The sequence below is a fragment of the Nerophis ophidion genome, linkage group LG14 (genome assembly GCF_033978795.1).
Source record: "Nerophis ophidion isolate RoL-2023_Sa linkage group LG14, RoL_Noph_v1.0, whole genome shotgun sequence".
In the NCBI taxonomy this organism is placed as follows: domain Eukaryota; kingdom Metazoa; phylum Chordata; class Actinopteri; order Syngnathiformes; family Syngnathidae; genus Nerophis; species Nerophis ophidion.
This window is the reverse complement of record NC_084624.1, coordinates 51,592,844-51,611,410: the sequence shown is the minus strand read 5'-3', so window position 1 is coordinate 51,611,410 and position 18,567 is coordinate 51,592,844. Positions and strand designations below refer to the sequence as shown.

General features: G+C 41.9%; 1 protein-coding gene and 1 long non-coding RNA gene across 3 annotated transcripts in view; one reads left to right on the top strand and one right to left on the bottom strand.

The window, feature by feature from the left end:
* The first annotated feature begins 1,204 nt into the window (after positions 1–1,204).
* The window catches only part of LOC133568825 (uncharacterized), a 36,506-nt gene continuing 19,143 nt past the window's right edge, over positions 1,205–18,567 (top strand). The window contains exon 1 of the long non-coding RNA XR_009809682.1: positions 1,205–1,616. This is a non-coding gene — a long non-coding RNA (uncharacterized LOC133568825). The remainder of the gene's footprint in view (positions 1,617–18,567) is intronic.
* LOC133568823 (BTB/POZ domain-containing protein 10-like) overlaps positions 8,552–18,567 on the bottom strand; it is a 48,460-nt gene continuing 38,444 nt past the window's right edge. For both annotated transcript variants that reach the window (XM_061920980.1, XM_061920981.1), the window contains 3 exons: positions 16,182–16,379; positions 12,255–12,365; positions 8,552–9,326 (listed from right to left, as the gene is read on the bottom strand). In XM_061920980.1, the coding sequence (XP_061776964.1) occupies positions 8,869–9,326; positions 12,255–12,365; positions 16,182–16,379 (767 nt within the window). In that variant the 3' untranslated portion in view covers positions 8,552–8,868. The remainder of the gene's footprint in view (positions 9,327–12,254; positions 12,366–16,181; positions 16,380–18,567) is intronic.

Genomic DNA, 18,567 nt, shown 5'->3' with positions numbered 1-18,567 from the left:
GTTTAATAGATCCGTTGCGTTGAAAAAGGAGCTGAGCCGGAAGGCAAAGCTCTCAATTTACCGGTCGATCTGAGTTCCCATCCTCACCTATGGTCATGAGCTTTGGGTCATGACCGAAAGGATGAGATCACGGGTACAAGCGGCGGAAATGAGATTCCTCCGCCGGCTGGCGGGGCTCTCCCTTAGAGATAGGGTGAGAAGCTCTGTCATCCGGGATGAACTCAAAGTAAAGCCGCTGCTCCTCCACGTTGAGAGGAGCCAGATGAGGTGGTTTGGGCATCTGGTCAGGTTGCCACCCGAACGCCTCCCTAGGGAGGTGTTTAGGGCACGTCCAACCGGTAGGAGGCCACGGGGAAGACCCAGGACACGTTGGGAAGACTATGTCTCCCGGCTGGCCTGGGAACGCCTCGGGATCCCCCGGGAAGAGCTAGACGAAGTGGCTGGGGAGAGGGAAGTCTGGGCTTCCCTGCTTAGGCTGCTGCCCCCGCGACCCAACCTCGGATAAGCGGAAGATGATGGATGGTGTTTAATTCATGAATATGATGTTAGACACGTTATAATGACGTGTATGTGTGTGTTTGTTTGTTTTTTTCTTTTTATATATTTTTCGTATACTTATTTAAGCTATCTTCTTTTTTGACTTACACATTTAATTATGTATTTCCATTTGACTGTTTTGATAACAGTGTACTTTTTTAATTTGGGTTTCGGGCTCTTAATTTAATTTATTTTTAAGGTATTTTTGTTGGTATATTTAAGTATTATTGACGTAGTGTATTTATTTTTGTTTTTGCATTTCTTTAGGATTTATTTAAGATTTATTTTTGCATTTATGTTAATATAACGTTTTATAAATTTGTACGACTATTTTTCTCATCTTATTTGCATGACCATTTTTGAATGTTCTGTTTATTCTTATCGTTATTTTACTGCAATAAAATACTTTACAGTTTACAAGCAAGACATTAAGTCGCACTGGAAACGCACGCGTTTCAGATGACGACACTTCCGGTATCGATACCCAAATTTGCGATATTGCCCGACCCTAATTGCGGTTTTTTTAATCTCGGGGGGGAACAAGTGTCGACCAATCAACTACGGCGTAATATAATATCACGCCGTAGTTGATTGGTCGATATGTTCCTTGTGACCAATCAGGACATCTGTTATGAATGATGACGTCCTTACCGCCATTTTTCCAAATGTAAACGATGTCGGTTCTCGAGAAAAAGGACGCTTTACGAGTAAAATAAATTGATAAACGTCAACAATAAGTTTCGGTGGGACTGGATGGAAAGGGAAATCACGGATACTGTTGGGAAGAAGGAAGTTACGACTTTGTTCGGCAATTGTATTGTCCCGGAAAAGTTTTGTGTACGTGGTTTCATGATAATATTGACCATGGATCACGAGGTTTCAAGGCTTGGGAAGTACATGCGAAAGGACAAAAAAATAAACAACTTGAAGCAAGGAAAACAAACTTTTCACTAGCTGGTATTTTTGGATGTCAACCGAAAGTGAGCAACCCTTACGGACTTCATCCTTGACAACTGCCATCGACATCGAAAGGAAAGATCCACCCAAACAACCCACTTCAGTCTGCTCTTAATAATGAGGTAAGCTAAAAAAATATTTGCTTGCGAAATACGCTTGTTTGTTTTAAATATTAATATAAATGGCTTTATCTAAAAATAAAAAGCCACGTGAAAATATATTATGAAATTACAGATTCCAGTTAACAATTTATCCATCCATCCATTTCTACCGCTTATTCCCTTGTGGGGTCGCGGGGGGCGCTGGCGCCTATCTCAGCTACAATCGGGCGAAAGGCGGGGTACACCGTGGACAAGTCGCCACCACATCACATTAAAAAAAAAACCACGTGACCAATGCAACTGCTGTTTCTTTTAACTGTAAATACTTTTTTTCAAGCTTGTACCTAAAAGAAATTGGAGAAGTTCTGCATTTGTCACCATCGTCGATCTAAATGCAACTAAGAAAAACAAATCAAAAAATGACCGATCCTTTAACACCAAATGTTGTTTTTCTGTTTACGACTTGGCTCATTGACCAGAGCTGCATGTTTCATATTCCTGCCCACCCATCCATTTTTTGGTTGGAAAAAAATACACTTGCAGCTCAAATGTAGTGATTTTTGTAATCCTGCTGATGGCAGATGAACATAACGAAACCTAGTATCAGTGCCGTGTCAATACAGCTAGTGAGTGTACAACACACTCACTGAGGAATCACTTAGCCATCACTAGTTTTTGTGCAAGCCGACTTTCATCACTGTGGTAGCGTACATCAGTGTAAAACAGGGGTCGCCAACCTTTTTGAAACCAAGAGCTACTTCTTGGGTACTGATTAATGCGAAGGGCTACCAGTTTGATACACACTTAAATAAATTGCCAGAAATGGCCAAGTTACTCAATTTACCTTTAATAAATAAATCTATATATATATATATATATATAACAATGGGCATTTCTGTCTGTCATTCCGTGGTATATTTGTTTTCCTTTTACGGAAGATTTTTTGTTTTTTAAATTTTGATGACATGTTTTGAATAGGTTAAAATCCAATCTGCACTTTGATAGAATATATAACAAATTGGACCAAGTTATGTTTCTAACAAAGACAAATCATTATTTCATCTAGATTTTCCAGAACAAAAATTTTTAAAGAAATTCCAAAGACTTTGAAATAAGATTTAAATTTGAGTCTAAAGATTTTCTAGATATGCCAGAATATTTTATTTGAATTTTAATCATAATAAGTTTGAAGAATTACTTCACAAAATATTCTTCGTCGAAAAAACAGAAGCTAAAATGAAGAATTAAATTATCCATCCATCCATTTTCTACCGCTTAGTCCCTTTTGGGGTCGCTGGCGCCTATCTCAGCTACAATCGGGCGAAAGGCGGGGTACACCGTGGACAAGTCGCCACCACATCACAGGGCCAACACAGATAGACAGACAACATTCACACTCACATTCACACACTAGGGCCAATTTTAGTGTTGCCAATCAACCTATCCCCAGGTGCATGTCAATTTATTTGAAATCAATTTGCATATGATACTAGAGGCATAAGTTGGCAGTGAAATCCAAAAAAGAAGCTACAAAAGCAGAGACCTAAAGGAAAATGCAGGCTGCTCAGACATTTGCAAGGAAAGCTCATGTTAGGGCTCGCCGAGCAAGTAAATGTGTGAAGTGAACTGAAGTAATGTGGTAATACTGTAAATAAACTGTAGAAAATAACACTGATCTGTGAATGTGAAATGAAGACAAGATGTAAATACTAGTGACTAAATACTGTTGGGACTGAACCATACAGTTGTGATCAAAATGATTCAACCCCCTCACAATTTTGGTGTTTTAGCAAGTAGGACATTTATTCCGTATTTTGTTAATAGTCGTATCAAATAAAGATGTGTCAAATAGACAAATGCAACTTAAATTGTAACACTGTATTTTACAAAATACCACAAAAGGAAATTTTTCTTAATATCTCATTGACAAAATGATTCAACCCCTTGAAGATCATAACTCTTAAGAACAGAATTTGAATAAGGTCTTTTCAATCAGTTGTTGGAAACACCTGTAAATGGGATTAGAACCATAACGAGCAACAATTAAACTGATTGAAAAAGATTGTGACGCTCAGCTTCTTGTAGATCAGGGGTGTCAAACTCAAATAGAGTGGGTCAAAATTTAAAACTTAACAAAGCCGCGGGCCAAGGTTGAACACATTAACCTTTTAATAGGGACCCGAACAAGTTTTGCATTGAATATTGAACAAGCGAGACTTATATAACTTTACAGTGACATGCAAAATCAAGTTTCAAATAATACTAATAATTAAAAAATAGCAATGGCATCCATCCATCCATCCATTTTCTACCGCTTATTCCCTTTCAGGGTCGCGGGGGGCGCTGGCGCCTATCTCAGCTACAATCGGGCGGAAGGCGGGGTACACCCTGGACAAGTCGCCATCACATCACAGGGCCAACACAGATAGACAGACAACATTCACACTCACATTAACACACTAGGGCCAATTTTAGTGTTGCCAATCAACCTATCCCCAGGTGCATGTCTTTGGAAGTGGGAGGAAGCCGGAGTACCCGGAGGGAACCCACGCAGTCACGGGGAGAACATGCAAACTCCACAGAGAAAGATCCCGAGCCTGGATTTGAACCCAGGACTGCAGGACCTTCGTATTGTGAGGCAGACGCACTAACCCCTCTGCCACCGTGAGGCCTAGATCAGGGGTGTCAAACTCAAATAGAGTGGGTCAAAATTTTAAACTGAACAAAGCCGCGGGCCAAGGTTGAACAAATTAACCTTTTAATAGGGACCCGAAACAAGTTTTGCATTGAATATTGAACAAGCAAGGCTTATATAACTTTACAGTGACATGCAAAATCGAGTTTCAAATAATACTAATAATTCAAAAATAGCAATGGCATATCAAATAAAATTTAAATAGAAATTGAATGCCTCTTTTCTATTTGCAGCCTTCTCAGGTAAATATCAAAATAAACTTTTCCCACAGGCTAATAATACAGTTTTATATTATAGCGTCCAGTAAGAGGTAGTACTGCAAGGGGTTCTGTGTATTTGTTCTGTTGTGTTACAGTGCGGATGTTCTCCCAAAATGTGCTTGTCATTCTCGTTTCGTGTTGGTTCACAGTGTGGCGCATATATGTAACAGTCTTAAAGTTGTTTATACGGCCACCCTCAGTGTGACCTGTATGGCTGTTGACCAAGCTTGCATTGCATTAGCGTGTGTGTGTGTGTGTGTGTGTGTGTAAAAGCCACATGTGACTAGGCCGGCACGCTGTTTCTACGTAGGAAAAGCGGACGTGACGAAAGTTTTTAGAGGACGCTTGAGGCAGTGCCTTTAAGGCACGCCCCCAATATTGTTGTCCAGGTGGGAATCGGGAAAATTTGGGAGAATGGTTGTCCCCTGTGATTTTCGTGAGGGGCACTGAAATTTGGGAGTCTCCTTGGAAAATCGGGGGGGGGGTGTTAGCAAGTATCAGTATGTATTTTTTTCCAACCAAAAAATGGATGGGTGGGCAGGAATATGAAACATGCAGCTCTGGTCAATGAGCCAAGTCGTAAACAAAAAAACAACATTTGGTGATAAAGGATCGGTCATTTTTTGATTTGTTTTTCTTAGTTGCATTTAGATCGACGATGGTGACAAATGCAGAACTTCTCCAATTTATTTTAGGTACAAGCTTGAAAAAAAGTATTTACAGTTAAAAGAAACAGCAGTTGCATTGGTCACGTGGTTTTTTTTTTTAATGAAATAAAAAGTGACACTTCAGTGTTTCATGAATGCATCGATGCTTCAATATCAGCTAACAAAAACCTTTACTGTCATTGAATGGTTAAAATAGATCACTGATTGAAACAAATACCGTCTTCATTCTCTTTGTCAGTTTAAGGGTTATACCAGCACCCACCACCAGGTGGGAGAAAATGTGCAAATTCATGAACTAAGGCAGTTATCCGTCCATCCATCCATCCATCCATCCGTTTTCTACCGCTTATTCCCTTTTGGGGTCGCAGGGGCCGCTGGCGCCTATCTCAGCCACAATTGGGCGGAAGGCGGGGTAAACCCTGGACAAGTCGCCACCTCCTCGCAGGGCCAACACATATAGACAACATTCACACGCTAGGGACCATTTAGTGTTGCCAATCAACCTATCCCCAGGTGCATGTCTTTGGAGGTGGGAGGGGCCTATCCCCAGGTGCTTGTCTTTGGAAGTGGGAGGGGCCTATCCCCAGGTGCATGTCTTTGGAGGTGGGAGGAAGCGGGAGTACCTGGAGCAGGGGTAGGTAACCTATGGCTGTAGAGCCAGATGTGGTTCTTTTGATGACTGCATCTGGCTCTCGGATAAATCTGAGCTGACATTGCTTAACAGGATAAGTAATTAATAATTCCACTAGTAATCATATTGTTAAAAATAACATTCAAAATATAAAACATTCTCATGCATTTTTATGTTCAAGAAGTTGCGTTAATGGTAAGAAGTAATTTATTTATTATTGGTTAGTGTTGGGCTTGCCCTCCTGGGGGTTCTTCAGACCACCAAGCACCGACATGAGAGCCTGTTTTAGGGTAAAATATTGTTGTTGTTTTTTTTCAATTAGTCTCTCAGTTGCTTTCCAGCAATTGTCTTTTTCTCTTTCGTCCTCACTCGCGCTCTGGCTCCAGCCCCAACCCCGTCTCTCCTCCTGGCTGCTGCTTATAACAGAGCGACAGGTGATTAGATAAAAAGGCCCAGGTGGGCCGTCTACGCACGCACCTGTCGCTGATTTCGAGGCCGGTCCTGGCAACATCCCGCTTTGCTGCGGGCCCGCAGGCCACGCCCCCTCGACAGTTTGCTTCAGAATAACAATGGAATTACAAAGAATAAGAGACCTATTATACTCTGGAAATGTTGGTCTTACTTAAAAATGCACGCATTTAGTTGTGTTCAGTGTTAAAAAAAATATTATATGGCTCTTAAGGAAATACATTTTAAAATAGTTGGCTTCTTGGCTCTCTCAGCCAAAAAGGTTCCCGACCCCTGACCTGGAGGGAACCCACGCAGTCACGAGGAGAACATGCAAATTCCACACAGAAAGATCCCAAGCCTGGGATTGAACCCAGGACTGCAGGACCTTCGTATTGTGAGGCAGACGCACTAACCCCTCTGCCACCGTGAAGTCCCTAAGGCAGTTAAAGGCCTACTGAAATGAGATTTTCTTATTTAAACGGGGATAGCAGGTCCATTCTATGTGTCATACTTGATCATTTCGCGATATTGCCATATTTTTGCTGAAAGGATTTAGTAGAGAACATTCACGATAAAGTTCGCAACCGTCTGTGTTAAGAGAAAAGCCCTGCCTCTACCGGAAGTCGCTGACGATGACGTCACAAGTGTGATAACTCCTCACATATTCACATTGTTTTCAAATGGGAGCCTCCAACAAAAAGTGCTATTCGGACCGAGAAAACAACAATTTCCCCATTAATTTGAGCGAGGATGAAAGATTCGTGTTTGAGGATATTGATAGCGAAGGACTAGAAGAAAAAAAAAACGCGATTGCATTGGGACGGATTCCGATGTTTTAGACACATTTACTAGGATAATTCTGGGAAATCCCTTATCTTTCTATTGTGTTGCTAGTGTTTTAGTGAGTTTAATAGTACCTGATAGTCGGAAGGGTGTCTACACGGGTGTCTTGACGCACAGTGTCTCAGGGGAGTCGACGGCAGCTTCATGGACGGCACAAGCTCAGCTTTTCTCCGGTAAGAAGCGACTTTTTAACCACAATTTTCCCACCGAAACCTGCTGGTTGACATTTGGTCTGGATTCATGTTCTCTTGACCGCGCTCTGATCCATAGTAACGTTTCACCTCCAGGAATTTTAAACAAGGAATCACCGTGTGTTTGTGTGGCTAAAGGCCAAAGCTTCCCAACTCCATCTTTTTACTGTGACTTCTCCAATATTAATTGAACAAATTGCAAAAGATTCAGCAACACGGATCTCGAAAAAACTGTGGAATTATGCCGTTAAAGCAGACGACTTTTAGCTGTGTGTGTGTGCGCAGCGCTCATACTTCCTAAAAACCCGTGACGTCTTGCGTACACGTCATCATTACACGACGTTTTCAAGACGAAACACCCGGGAAATTTAAAATTGTAATTTAGTAAACTAAAAAGGCCGTATTGGCATGTGTTGCAATGTTAATATTTCATCATTGATATATAAACTATCAGACTGCATGGTGGGTAGTAGTGGCTTTCAGTAGGCCTTTAATAAGATCCTATATAAAAAAAGAACGGTGGAGTGCCATCTCCGGGTTGGGGAGGAGACCCTGCCCCAAGTGGAGGAGTTCAAGTACCTAGGAGTCTTGTTCACGAGTGGGGGAAGAGCGGATCGTGAGATCGACAGGCGGATCGGTGCGGCGTCTTCAGTAATGCGGACGTTGTATCGATCCGTTGTGGTGAAGAAGGAGCTGAGCCGGAAGGCAAAGCTCTCAATTTACCGGTCGATCTACGTTCCCATCCTCACCTATGGTCATGAGCTTTGGGTCATGACCGAAAGGATAAGATCACGGGTACAAGCGGCCGAAATGAGTTTCCTCCGCCGGGTGGCGGGGCTCTCCCTTAGAGATAGGGTGAGAAGCTCTGCCATCCGGGAGGAACTCAAAGTAAAGCCGCTGCTCCTTCACATCAAGAGGAGCCAGATGAGGTGGTTCGGGCATCTGGTCAGGATGCCACCCGAACGCCTCCCTAGGGAGGTGTTTAGGGCACGTCCAACCGGTAGGAGGCCACGGGGAAGACCCAGGACACGTTGGGAAGACTATGTCTCCCGGCTGGCCTGGGAACGCCTCGGGATCCCCCGGGAAGAGCTAGACGAAGTGGCTGGAGATAGGGAAGTCTGGGCTTCCCTGCTTAGGCTGCTGCCCCCGCGACCCGACCTCGGATAAGCGGAAGATGATGGATGGATGGATGGATAAAAAAAGAAAAGATTGACTTCATGACGTCAGCATGTGTTTGCATTTAATATTTCTTCAATATCATCGTCACATGTTTGAAAAAAAAAGGAGTACAATATGTCCAGTAAGTGTAAAATGGAGGGCGCAATGCCAGTGTGCTTCCAGTCAGGTGGACAGCGCCACCTAGTGATCAGACGTAACACCATTGGGTGGCTGGTGAAGAGGCGTTGACTCTTCCAGTGAACACACGACTTTGGTGTGCTGAATAAAAGCAAACGAGTTCCCTTTAAAGCACAAAAAGGCAAAGTGGTGTTTTAGTTGCAGGTCAAAGGTCAGTCGGTTCTCCACTCTCCAAAGCCTCAAAGTGCTGACGTGGCAAAAGCGGACAGGGACGGGGGCTCGGGGTGCGGCTGGTGGCGGTAAAGTGCCTGAGTGCGATTGCTTGGTGTCGGACTTTGGATCTCCTCAGACCGGTGAGGAAGGATTGTGTCCAGACCCTGATGGACCTGCTGGGCCTTCGCCACCTGGCCTGACCCAGGCGGCGGGTGCCAGTCGTGTGAGACATCCAGAGAGGGCGTGTCCAGCTCGTCCGCCTGCGGGCCCGTAGGTTGGAGAATCACCAGCTGGTCCCGGGGGATGTCTGCGGAGGCCAGGTTGCTGGTGGACTTGGACTTGACGCACTGGAAGTCCACATGACGACTTTTCCCCTCCTCCTTCTCCCAGGACATGCAAATGAAAGGACGCTGGACGTAGTTGTAGATCACCTCCGGGCGACTTCCAGGACGCCGCTTCACCTTCTCTTTGTAGGTTGGGTAGCCTGCAGAAGATTGTCAATATTAGTTATATTAGCCTACTATCAAAATGACTTTATAAGTCTTATAATGAAGACAACACATGATGTAAGTGTCTATATTAGTTATATTAGCCTACTATCAAAATGACTTTATAAGTCTTATAATGACGACAACACATGATGTAAGTGTCTATATTAGTTATATTAGCCTACTATCAAAATGACTTTATAAGTCTTATAATGAAGACAACACATGATGTGTCTATATTAGTTATATTAGCCTACTATCAAAATGACTTTATAAGTCTTATAATGACGACAACACATGATGTAAGTGTCTATATTAGTTATATTAGCCTACTATCAAAATGACTTTATAAGTCTTATAATGAAGACAACACATGATGTAAGTGTCTATATTAGTTATATTAGCCTACTATCAAAATGACTTTATAAGTCTTATAATGACAACACATGATGTAAGTGTCTATATTAGCCTACTATCAAAATGACTTTATAAGTCTTATAATGACGACAACACATGATGTAAGTGTCTATATTAGTTATATTAGCCTACTATCAAAATGACTTTATAAGTCTTATAATGACGACAACACATGATGTAAGTGTCTATATTAGTTATATTAGCCTACTATCAAAATGACTTTATAAGTCTTATAATGACGACAACACATGATGTAAGTGTCTATATTAGTTATATTAGCCTACTATCAAAATGACTTTATAAGTCTTATAATGAAGACAACACATGATGTGTCTATATTAGTTATATTAGCTTACTATCAAAATGACTTTATAAGTCTTATAATGACGACAACACATGATGTAAGTGTCTATATTAGTTATATTAGCCTACTATCAAAATGACTTTATAAGTCTTATAATGAAGACAACACATGATGTAAGTGTCTATATTAGCCTACTATCAAAATGACTTTAAAAGTCTTATGATGTAAGTGTTTATATTAGCCTACTATCAAAATGACTTTATACATCTTATAATGAAAACAACACATGATGTAAGTGTCTATATTAGCCTACTATCAAAATGACTTTAAAAGTCTTATGATGTAAGTGTTTATATTAGCCTACTATCAAAATGACTTTATACATCTTATAATGAAAACAACACATGATGTAAGTGTCTATATTAGCCCACTATCAAAATGACTTCCAAACTCTTATATAAGTGTTATAATGAAGACAACACATGATGCAAGTGTCTATATTAGTTATATTAGCCTACTATCCAAATGACTATCTGCCGCAAGCTGAAGCAAATCTTTGTTGACAGAAATGTTGAAATGTAATATTTATTCAACACATTTTTACAACATTAGAAATCATGACTAAAATTAAGGTTTCTCACCGGATTAGATCACTTCTGGAAATGAGTGTCTCAGAATGGCCAAAGGTATAGATGTGTGTGTGCAAGTTAAAGGTGACGTCAGGCTATCTTCGTCTGATGGAATTTTTACAATATTTAGCAAGCTAAGTAGTGTTTGCTGTGGTCTGGAACAACATGGCACTCTAACAACTATGATAAATGCAGCCAATAGCAAATACAGATAATGTGTCATGAGACATGCAAATACAAATACAAAAAGGATAAAAGTAAAGGAAATTAAATGAGCACAAATATAGCAACAAACGAGGTATCTAGCCTAAATAGCATGTTAGCGTTGATTAGTTTGCAGTCATGCAGTGACCAAATATGCCTGATTAGCACTCCAACAATTCAATAACATCAACAAAGCTCACCTTTGTGCATTCACGCACAGCAGAAAACATTTGGTGGACAAAATGAGACAAAGAAGGAGTGTGAGATTTGACATGTACAAAGTGTTGCGTCACAATCCACACTATGGTGAGTTCAAGGACCACCGAAATGAGTAGGACAAAACAATGTTGACCAAACAATGTCATCAGGGAAGCATACATACAAACATATTCAAGTGTGCTAGTTCTAACAATTGGGAAAAAACATACTAAAATAATATAATTATTTCCCCCCATTTTCAATCTTTTTAAAAAAATGCTCTTGGGAGCCACTAGGGCGGCACCAAAGAGCCGCAGGTTGCGGCCCCCTGGTGGTGCTTTGTAATTGTGCAAGTGGACTCACTAAGCCACAGTTCCATGATCATGCAACTTTCTTGTCATATCGTCCAACTTGCGGCTCTAAGTCTTGGACACTCGGGTGAAGGGAGGGGCTTCTTCTTTGGTACCTTGTACCTTGAAGTAGGACTGGGTAAAAAGAATTGATTTGATTGATTATGGATCCATTTCTTGACATTTTTAGCAATATCAATTTACAAGGGATATGATGGACTATTATCTTTGGCGGTCGACTCTCTGTATGATCGTGTCAGAGCTTAGTCTGCATTGCTGGCACTCGGATGGGTTCCTTTCCAGTGAGAGCTGGACTTTCTCTTTGTCGTTCTATTCATAGCTTTTATGGACAGAATTTCTAGGGATCCAGTCCGCTGGCCGGTCTACTTTTTGCATTTGATTTCATTGGGCTGTCATCTTCAGATCTCACTGGATGGGCTTGGAGGCTATGGCTTCTTGCCAGGAAAAGGGTGGAGTCAGCGCCATCGCCGCTTCAGGTATTCAGGTGTGAGGTTCTGCCCCATGTGGAGGAGTCCCAAATGCCCAGCATGTTGCACCGGCTGGAGGCCTTGTGGGAGACCCAGGAAAGGTTGGAGAGATAATGGTCTAGGAAGGCCTTGGGTTCCCACTGGAGAAGCTGGATAAAGTAGCTGGGGAGTGGGAAATCTATTTTTCTGTTTGAGATGCTGCCCCTACAATCCAACTCCAGATAAGGGGAAGAAGATGGATGGATATTACCATTGTTTACACTTTCTACCTGGCTTTGACTTGACAGTTTAGGACAGTTCATTAGAGCTATAGATCTGTTGAGTGGGATTGTACCTTCTATGCCCAGTCGGATCTTCTTCAGTCCTCGGTCTTTCAACACAGACTTGGCCACATCTCTGTTCTCAATGTATTTGAAGAAGCGGTAGAGTTTGGTGCTGTAGATGACTGTTCAGGAAAAAGGAAACTTTGCTTTAGCCTTCAATGAAGTTTGCTATGCAGATTACAAAACCTTGAAAACAAAAGATGCAAGGCTAGTTAGCATTCAAGCGTGCGTGTGTTTGCATTGATGTATAGCATGGGTGTCAAACTCTGGCCCGTGTAATTTCACTTGGCCCTTGAGGCAATATCAAATTAACATTAGAGCTGGCCCGCTGCTGTAACACCGCATTCACCACTAATACTCTTACTTGCCAACCCTCCCGATTATCCCAGGAGACTCCCGAAGTTCAGTGTCCCTCCCGAATTTCATCCCGGGCAACAATATTGGGGGTGGGCCTTAAAGGCACTGCCTTTGGCGTTGTCTACAACCTTTCGCCACGTCCGCTTTGCTTCCATACAAACAGCGTGCCAGCCCAGTCACATAATATATGCGGCTTATACACACACACAAGTGAGTGCAAGTCATACTTGGTCAACAGCCATACAGGTCACACTGAGGGTGGCCGTATAAACAACTTTAACACTGTTACAAATATGCGCCGCACTGTGAACCCACACCAAACAAGAATGACACATTTTGGGAGAACACCCGCACTGTAACACAACATAAACCCAACAGAACAAATACCCACAACCCCTTGCAGCACTAACTCTTCCGGGACGCTAAAATATACACCCCCCCCCCGCTATCACCAAACCCCGTCCACCTCAACCCCGCCGCCGAAAAAAAGCATTCCATTTTTATTTAAATTTTATTTGATAGGCCATTGATATTTTTTAATTATTATTATTATTTGAAACTCCATTTTGCATGTCACTATAAATGTATATACTGTAAGCCTTGCTTGTTCAAGATTCAATGCAAAACTTGTTTGGGTCCCTATTAAAAGGTTAATTTGTTCAACCTCGGCCCGCTGCTTTGTTCGGTTTTAAATTTTGGCCCACTCTGTATTTGAGTTTGACACCCCTCACACACACACACACAATTCCATAAACACACTAAATGTAACTGCAGAGAAGTGCTTACATTACTGTACTCACATCTACAAAAGCCAAAAGCAGTCAAGTTGTCACCTTGTGTGAATGCTAAATAAAAAGAGAATACAACAAATCCTTTTCGACTGAAATTCAATTGAATAGACATTAAGGTGCGGGCCGCGTGTTTGAGACCCCCTGCTGTACATGAAAACTGTGGCTGCCTGCTAAATTATGAAATAAATAAACGTCCCTACTTGGCAAGCAGGCATCCTTCTTTTCATTTTCTTACTAATGAGCAACACTTTGTCCCCAGTCACCATAGGCTTGCAAATCAAACAGGTCTATACTGTACATCAGTCTACTATCTACTCATTAATATCAATGGCCGACAGTGTTGTCGCAATGTGTGCATACAGTATATATTCGCATTTATTCATCCACTTGCTCATTTCTTCTTCTAAACTGCGGAGTTCTCCTCTTACACTTTCTTCAAATGTACAAAGGATGTATTTCTTTTCTGCTTTTACTACTTCACAGTCATTGTGTGTGTGTGTGTGTGTGTGTGTGTGTGTGTGTGTGTGTGTGTGTGTGTGTGTGTGTGTATCTGCACTAAACCATGTGTCTTACTTTGTTTAACAAACACACATTTAAATAATAGATATTTGGACATTTGTCTTTCGATTCAGAATTGCCAAAGTTCCAATCGTGATGCATTGAAGAATCAATCCTTTTTCCCCACCTCTACCATCTACACAACTGAAGTTTAAAGGGGAACATTATCACCAAACCTATGTAAGCGTCAATATATACCTTGATGTTGCAGAAAAAAAGACCATGTATTTTTTTAACCGATTTCCGAACTCTAAACGGGTGAATTTTGGCGAATTAAACGCCTTTCTGTTTATCGGTTTTGTAGCGATGACGTCAGAACGTGACGTCATCGAGGTAACACACCCGCCATATTCATTTTCAAAACATTACAAACACCGGGTCTCAGCTCTGTTATTTTCCGTTTTTTCGACTATTTTTTGGAACCTTGGAGACATCATGCCTCGTGGGTGTGTTGTCGGAGGGTGTAACAACACTAACAGGGAGGGATTCAAGTTGCACCACTGGCAAGAAATCTGCCGCCAGACCCCCATTGAATGTACCAAAGTGTCTTCATATTTGACCGGCGATGCTAAGACAGACATGGCACAGAGATGTATGGATAACCTGCAGATGCATTTGCAACGATTAAGTCAACGAAATCACAAAGGTGAGTTTTGTTGATGTTGTTGACTTATGTGCTAATCAGACATATTTGGTCGCAGCATGACTGCCAGCTAATCGATGCTAACATGCTATGCTAATCGATGCTACCATGCTATTTACGCTAGCTGTATGTACATTTGAAACTAGATACCCACATTTAATGCGAAACAAACACTTACCAATCGACATATTTAAGTTTCTCCAGTGTCACAAGATACGAAAGTCCTGATCGTTTGGTCCGCACATTTTACCGGCGATACTAATAAGGCAGCCATGCTATAGGCCACTTCATTAGGTACACCCATGCTATGGCTAAATAGCGTCAATAGCTATTCGCTCAATAGCTTCAGTTTCTTCTTCAATTTCGTTTTCGCTATCTGCCTCCATACTCCGACCATCTGTTTCAATACATGCGTAATCTGTTGAATCGCTTAAGCCGCTGAAATCCGAGTCTGAATCCGAGCTAATGTCGCTATATCTTGCTGTGGTAACCGCCATGTTGTTTGTATTGGCAGCCCTGTATGACGTCACAGGGAAATGGACAGTCGCATCGCAAATAGCGAAAATCAAGAACTTTAAAGCTTTTTTTAGGGATATTCCGGGAGGTGTAAAATTTTGAAAAAAAACTTCGAAAAATAAAACAAGCCACTGGGAACTGATTTTTATTGTTTTTAACCCTTTTGAAATTGTGATAACGTTCCCCTTTAAAAAACTGTCTGTCATGCACATTTTGTACAAGGCAGAAAAAGCAACCACAGATGACTGTTATCAAATCTGCGCTATGATGTATTAGATGTATGTTGTCATGTGACATTCATCCTCCACTCTTGCCATTTCTAATATAAAGTAGTGTCAAGTTCTTGTTTCTATCTGTCAGTGAACCCACCATGAAAGCACTAAAACATACCGGTGTAGTGAGTTGACGTTATTCACCCGAGGAACTTTAGTTATTAGAGTTCTGGTGGGACGGTTTTTCACGGGACACATTTTGGGCGTTGTTGTTTCTGGATGAGGAGATGCTGCTCCGTTATTGATTGAAGTCAAGTGTGAATGTCATTGAAACAGTTCTTCCACTCCCGTCCTTGCACGCTACACCGCTACAACAAAGATAACGGGGAGAAGACGCTGTCCAAGTGGAGGCACGTAAATAAGACCGCCCATAAAACGGTGCATCCTGAAGCCACTGTCAAAAAGTGAGTTGAAGATGAAAGTGTAAAACATCATCTATGCAAGATTTTGAGCAAAGAAGCAGTCTTTTACAAGTAGAAAATAATCATAATAATATGCCTCCTTTAATGCGCTTTATAATCCGGTGCGCCTTATATATGAAAAAAAGATCCAAAATAGAGCATACACCGGCAGTGTGCCTTATAATCCGGTGCGCCTTATATATGAAAAAAGATCCAAAATAGAGCATACACCGGCAGTGTGCCTTATAATCCGGTGCGCCCTATGGTCCAGAAAATACGGTATGTGCAATTGAAATGTTTTTCAAACAATATTAAATGAGTTTTTGTAAATTGAAAGGCATTTTGTATGTTATAATGGAGCTGTTTTAGGGGTTGACTATTCAAAGGCAAAACGTCTTACTTTGTGAGTTCTCCTCTCCCATCTGCGGAGGATACTCTTCATCCCAGTCCAGCACGTCGTCATCAGTCAGCACCACCAGGTGACACTCCCTCTCGCCGTTCTGTGCACTGGCCACCATCAGCGGCAGCAGCATCTCCTCCAGGTAGCACTCAAACTGACGTCGGGCCCCGTCATTGGACAGCTCGTGCATCAGGGCGCCTGGCAAAGGAGGGTTGGCTTTCTGATTGCTTGATGTTTCAACAGCTTCTGATATCACTTATTTGACACTTTTATTGATTTGTTTCCTCCGACACTAAACCTTGTCGTCATTGGAGCAAAACTCGTACGTAACCCACCTTCTGTGCTTGCAAGCTTCAGCAAATTGTAACGAGTACAAACTGGAGTTGGTGTTGTCAAAAGTATCCATATTTTGATACAAACACACAAAAAATACATTGATACCTGCTTTTTTCAGTATCGCCAGTACCCAAATCTGTACATGAGTTTTGCATAGCCGTGTCAATTCTCGGCGTGTAAGCGTGGAGCCAGCGACAAAGAAGGACGTCTGCTGTCTTATAGCCACACACTAAAAAATATAAGGTTAAAAAAAGAACCCAAATTTAACCCAACTGCTGGTACAACGTTTTGGGTAAATTTTTTTCAACCCAACTTTTGCGTTGAGTTCTGATAACTTAATGTTGAGTTATTCCCAACCAAACTATTGGGTTAAATTATTTAACCCAAAAGTTGAGCTATGCTGACTCAATGTTGACTGACTGTCCATCCATCCATCCATCCATCCATTTTCTACCGCTTATTCCCTTTCGGGGTCGCGGGGGGCGCTGGCACCTATCTCAGCTACAATCGGGCGGAAGGCGGGGTACACCCTGGACAAGTCGCCACCTCATCGCAGGGCCAACACAGATAGACAGACAACATTCACACTCACATTCACACACTAGGGCCAATTTAGTGTTGCCAATCAACTTATCCCCAGGTGCATGTCTTTGGAAGTGGGAGGAAGCCGGAGTACCCGGAGGGAACCCACGCATTCACGGGGAGAACATGCAAACTCCACACAGAAAGATCCCGAGCCTGGATTTGAACCCAGGACTGCAGGACCTTCGTATTGTGAGGCAGACGCACTAACCCCTCTGCCACCGTGAAGCCCTGTTGACTGATTGTAAATAATGTTAATGCAGTGGTTTTTAACCTTGTTGGAGGTACCGAACCCCACCAGTTTCATTAACACATTCACCGAACCCTACTTTAGTGAAAAATAAAATGTTTTTTTTCAAATTCAAGACAAAGTTATATGTTTCTATATGGGGAACATATTCTAAGTAACAAAGACTTAATTTAAAAGGGTTAGGGTTTGGGCCAGGGTTAAAGGGTTAGGGTTAAAATAAGGCCATGCTGAATAAGGCATTAATAAGTACTTAATAATGACTAGTTAAGAGCCAATATTGTTGCGATCCGCTACTTGGATCACCACATATTATTGTTTATACTTCCAGTTGTTGTATCACTCCGTCGTTCTACACTCTTACTTCCTGTTTTGTCAGTCACCATGGTTGCTCATTGATCCCACCTGCTAATCAGGGTTTCTGCACACCTGTCACTTTTGATTACTTCCCTATTTAAGCCCGTCCCTTTTCATTATTCTTTCTGGGTTCATAACTTGCTTTCACGCAACGAGTTACGCCTGCACTCTGTCACGTATGTACATTCTTTTCACGCTAAGCCTTTGTTTTATTCCAGCTCTCACGCTGATGAATTGTTTTTCCTTTTTATGTGCCTACGTGCCAGTTTTAGTTCTCATTGTTGTATATCCTAGCTTTTATGCTAGCGTCTTTGGTTTGCCTTTTTATTAGCACCAGTGTTTTGTTTCATAGATCCTTTTCGTTAAATAAATTGTTCATATCTTAGCTTTCCTGTGTTCACTTGTTGACGCATCCACGAGGGAATCAAACCCGGCACCACGATGCCAAAACAGACGTAACAAATATGTTACTAATTTTGCATGTTAATAAGCAACTAAGTGGCTGGGGAGAGGGAACTCTGGGTTTCCCTGCTTAGGCTGTTGCCCCCGCGACCCGACCTCGGATAAGCGGAAGAAGATGGATGGATGGATGGATAAGCAACTAATTAATTGTGAATATGATACCCATACTAATGTGTTACCATGTTTTTTTACTGGGGCATGAACATCACCTTGTTCAAAGAACAAAACCAACACAGTTCATAAACTCACAAAAAATTACACACCTGTAAATCAGTGTAACTTCTGCTGTTGCCGTAGCCGTAATACGCCGATAGGGAGAAGTTTTTATTTACACGATGAGTCGGGTGTGTTTTGACCTCCGCCGAACCCCTGAGGCCGACTCACCGAACCCCTAGGGTTCGA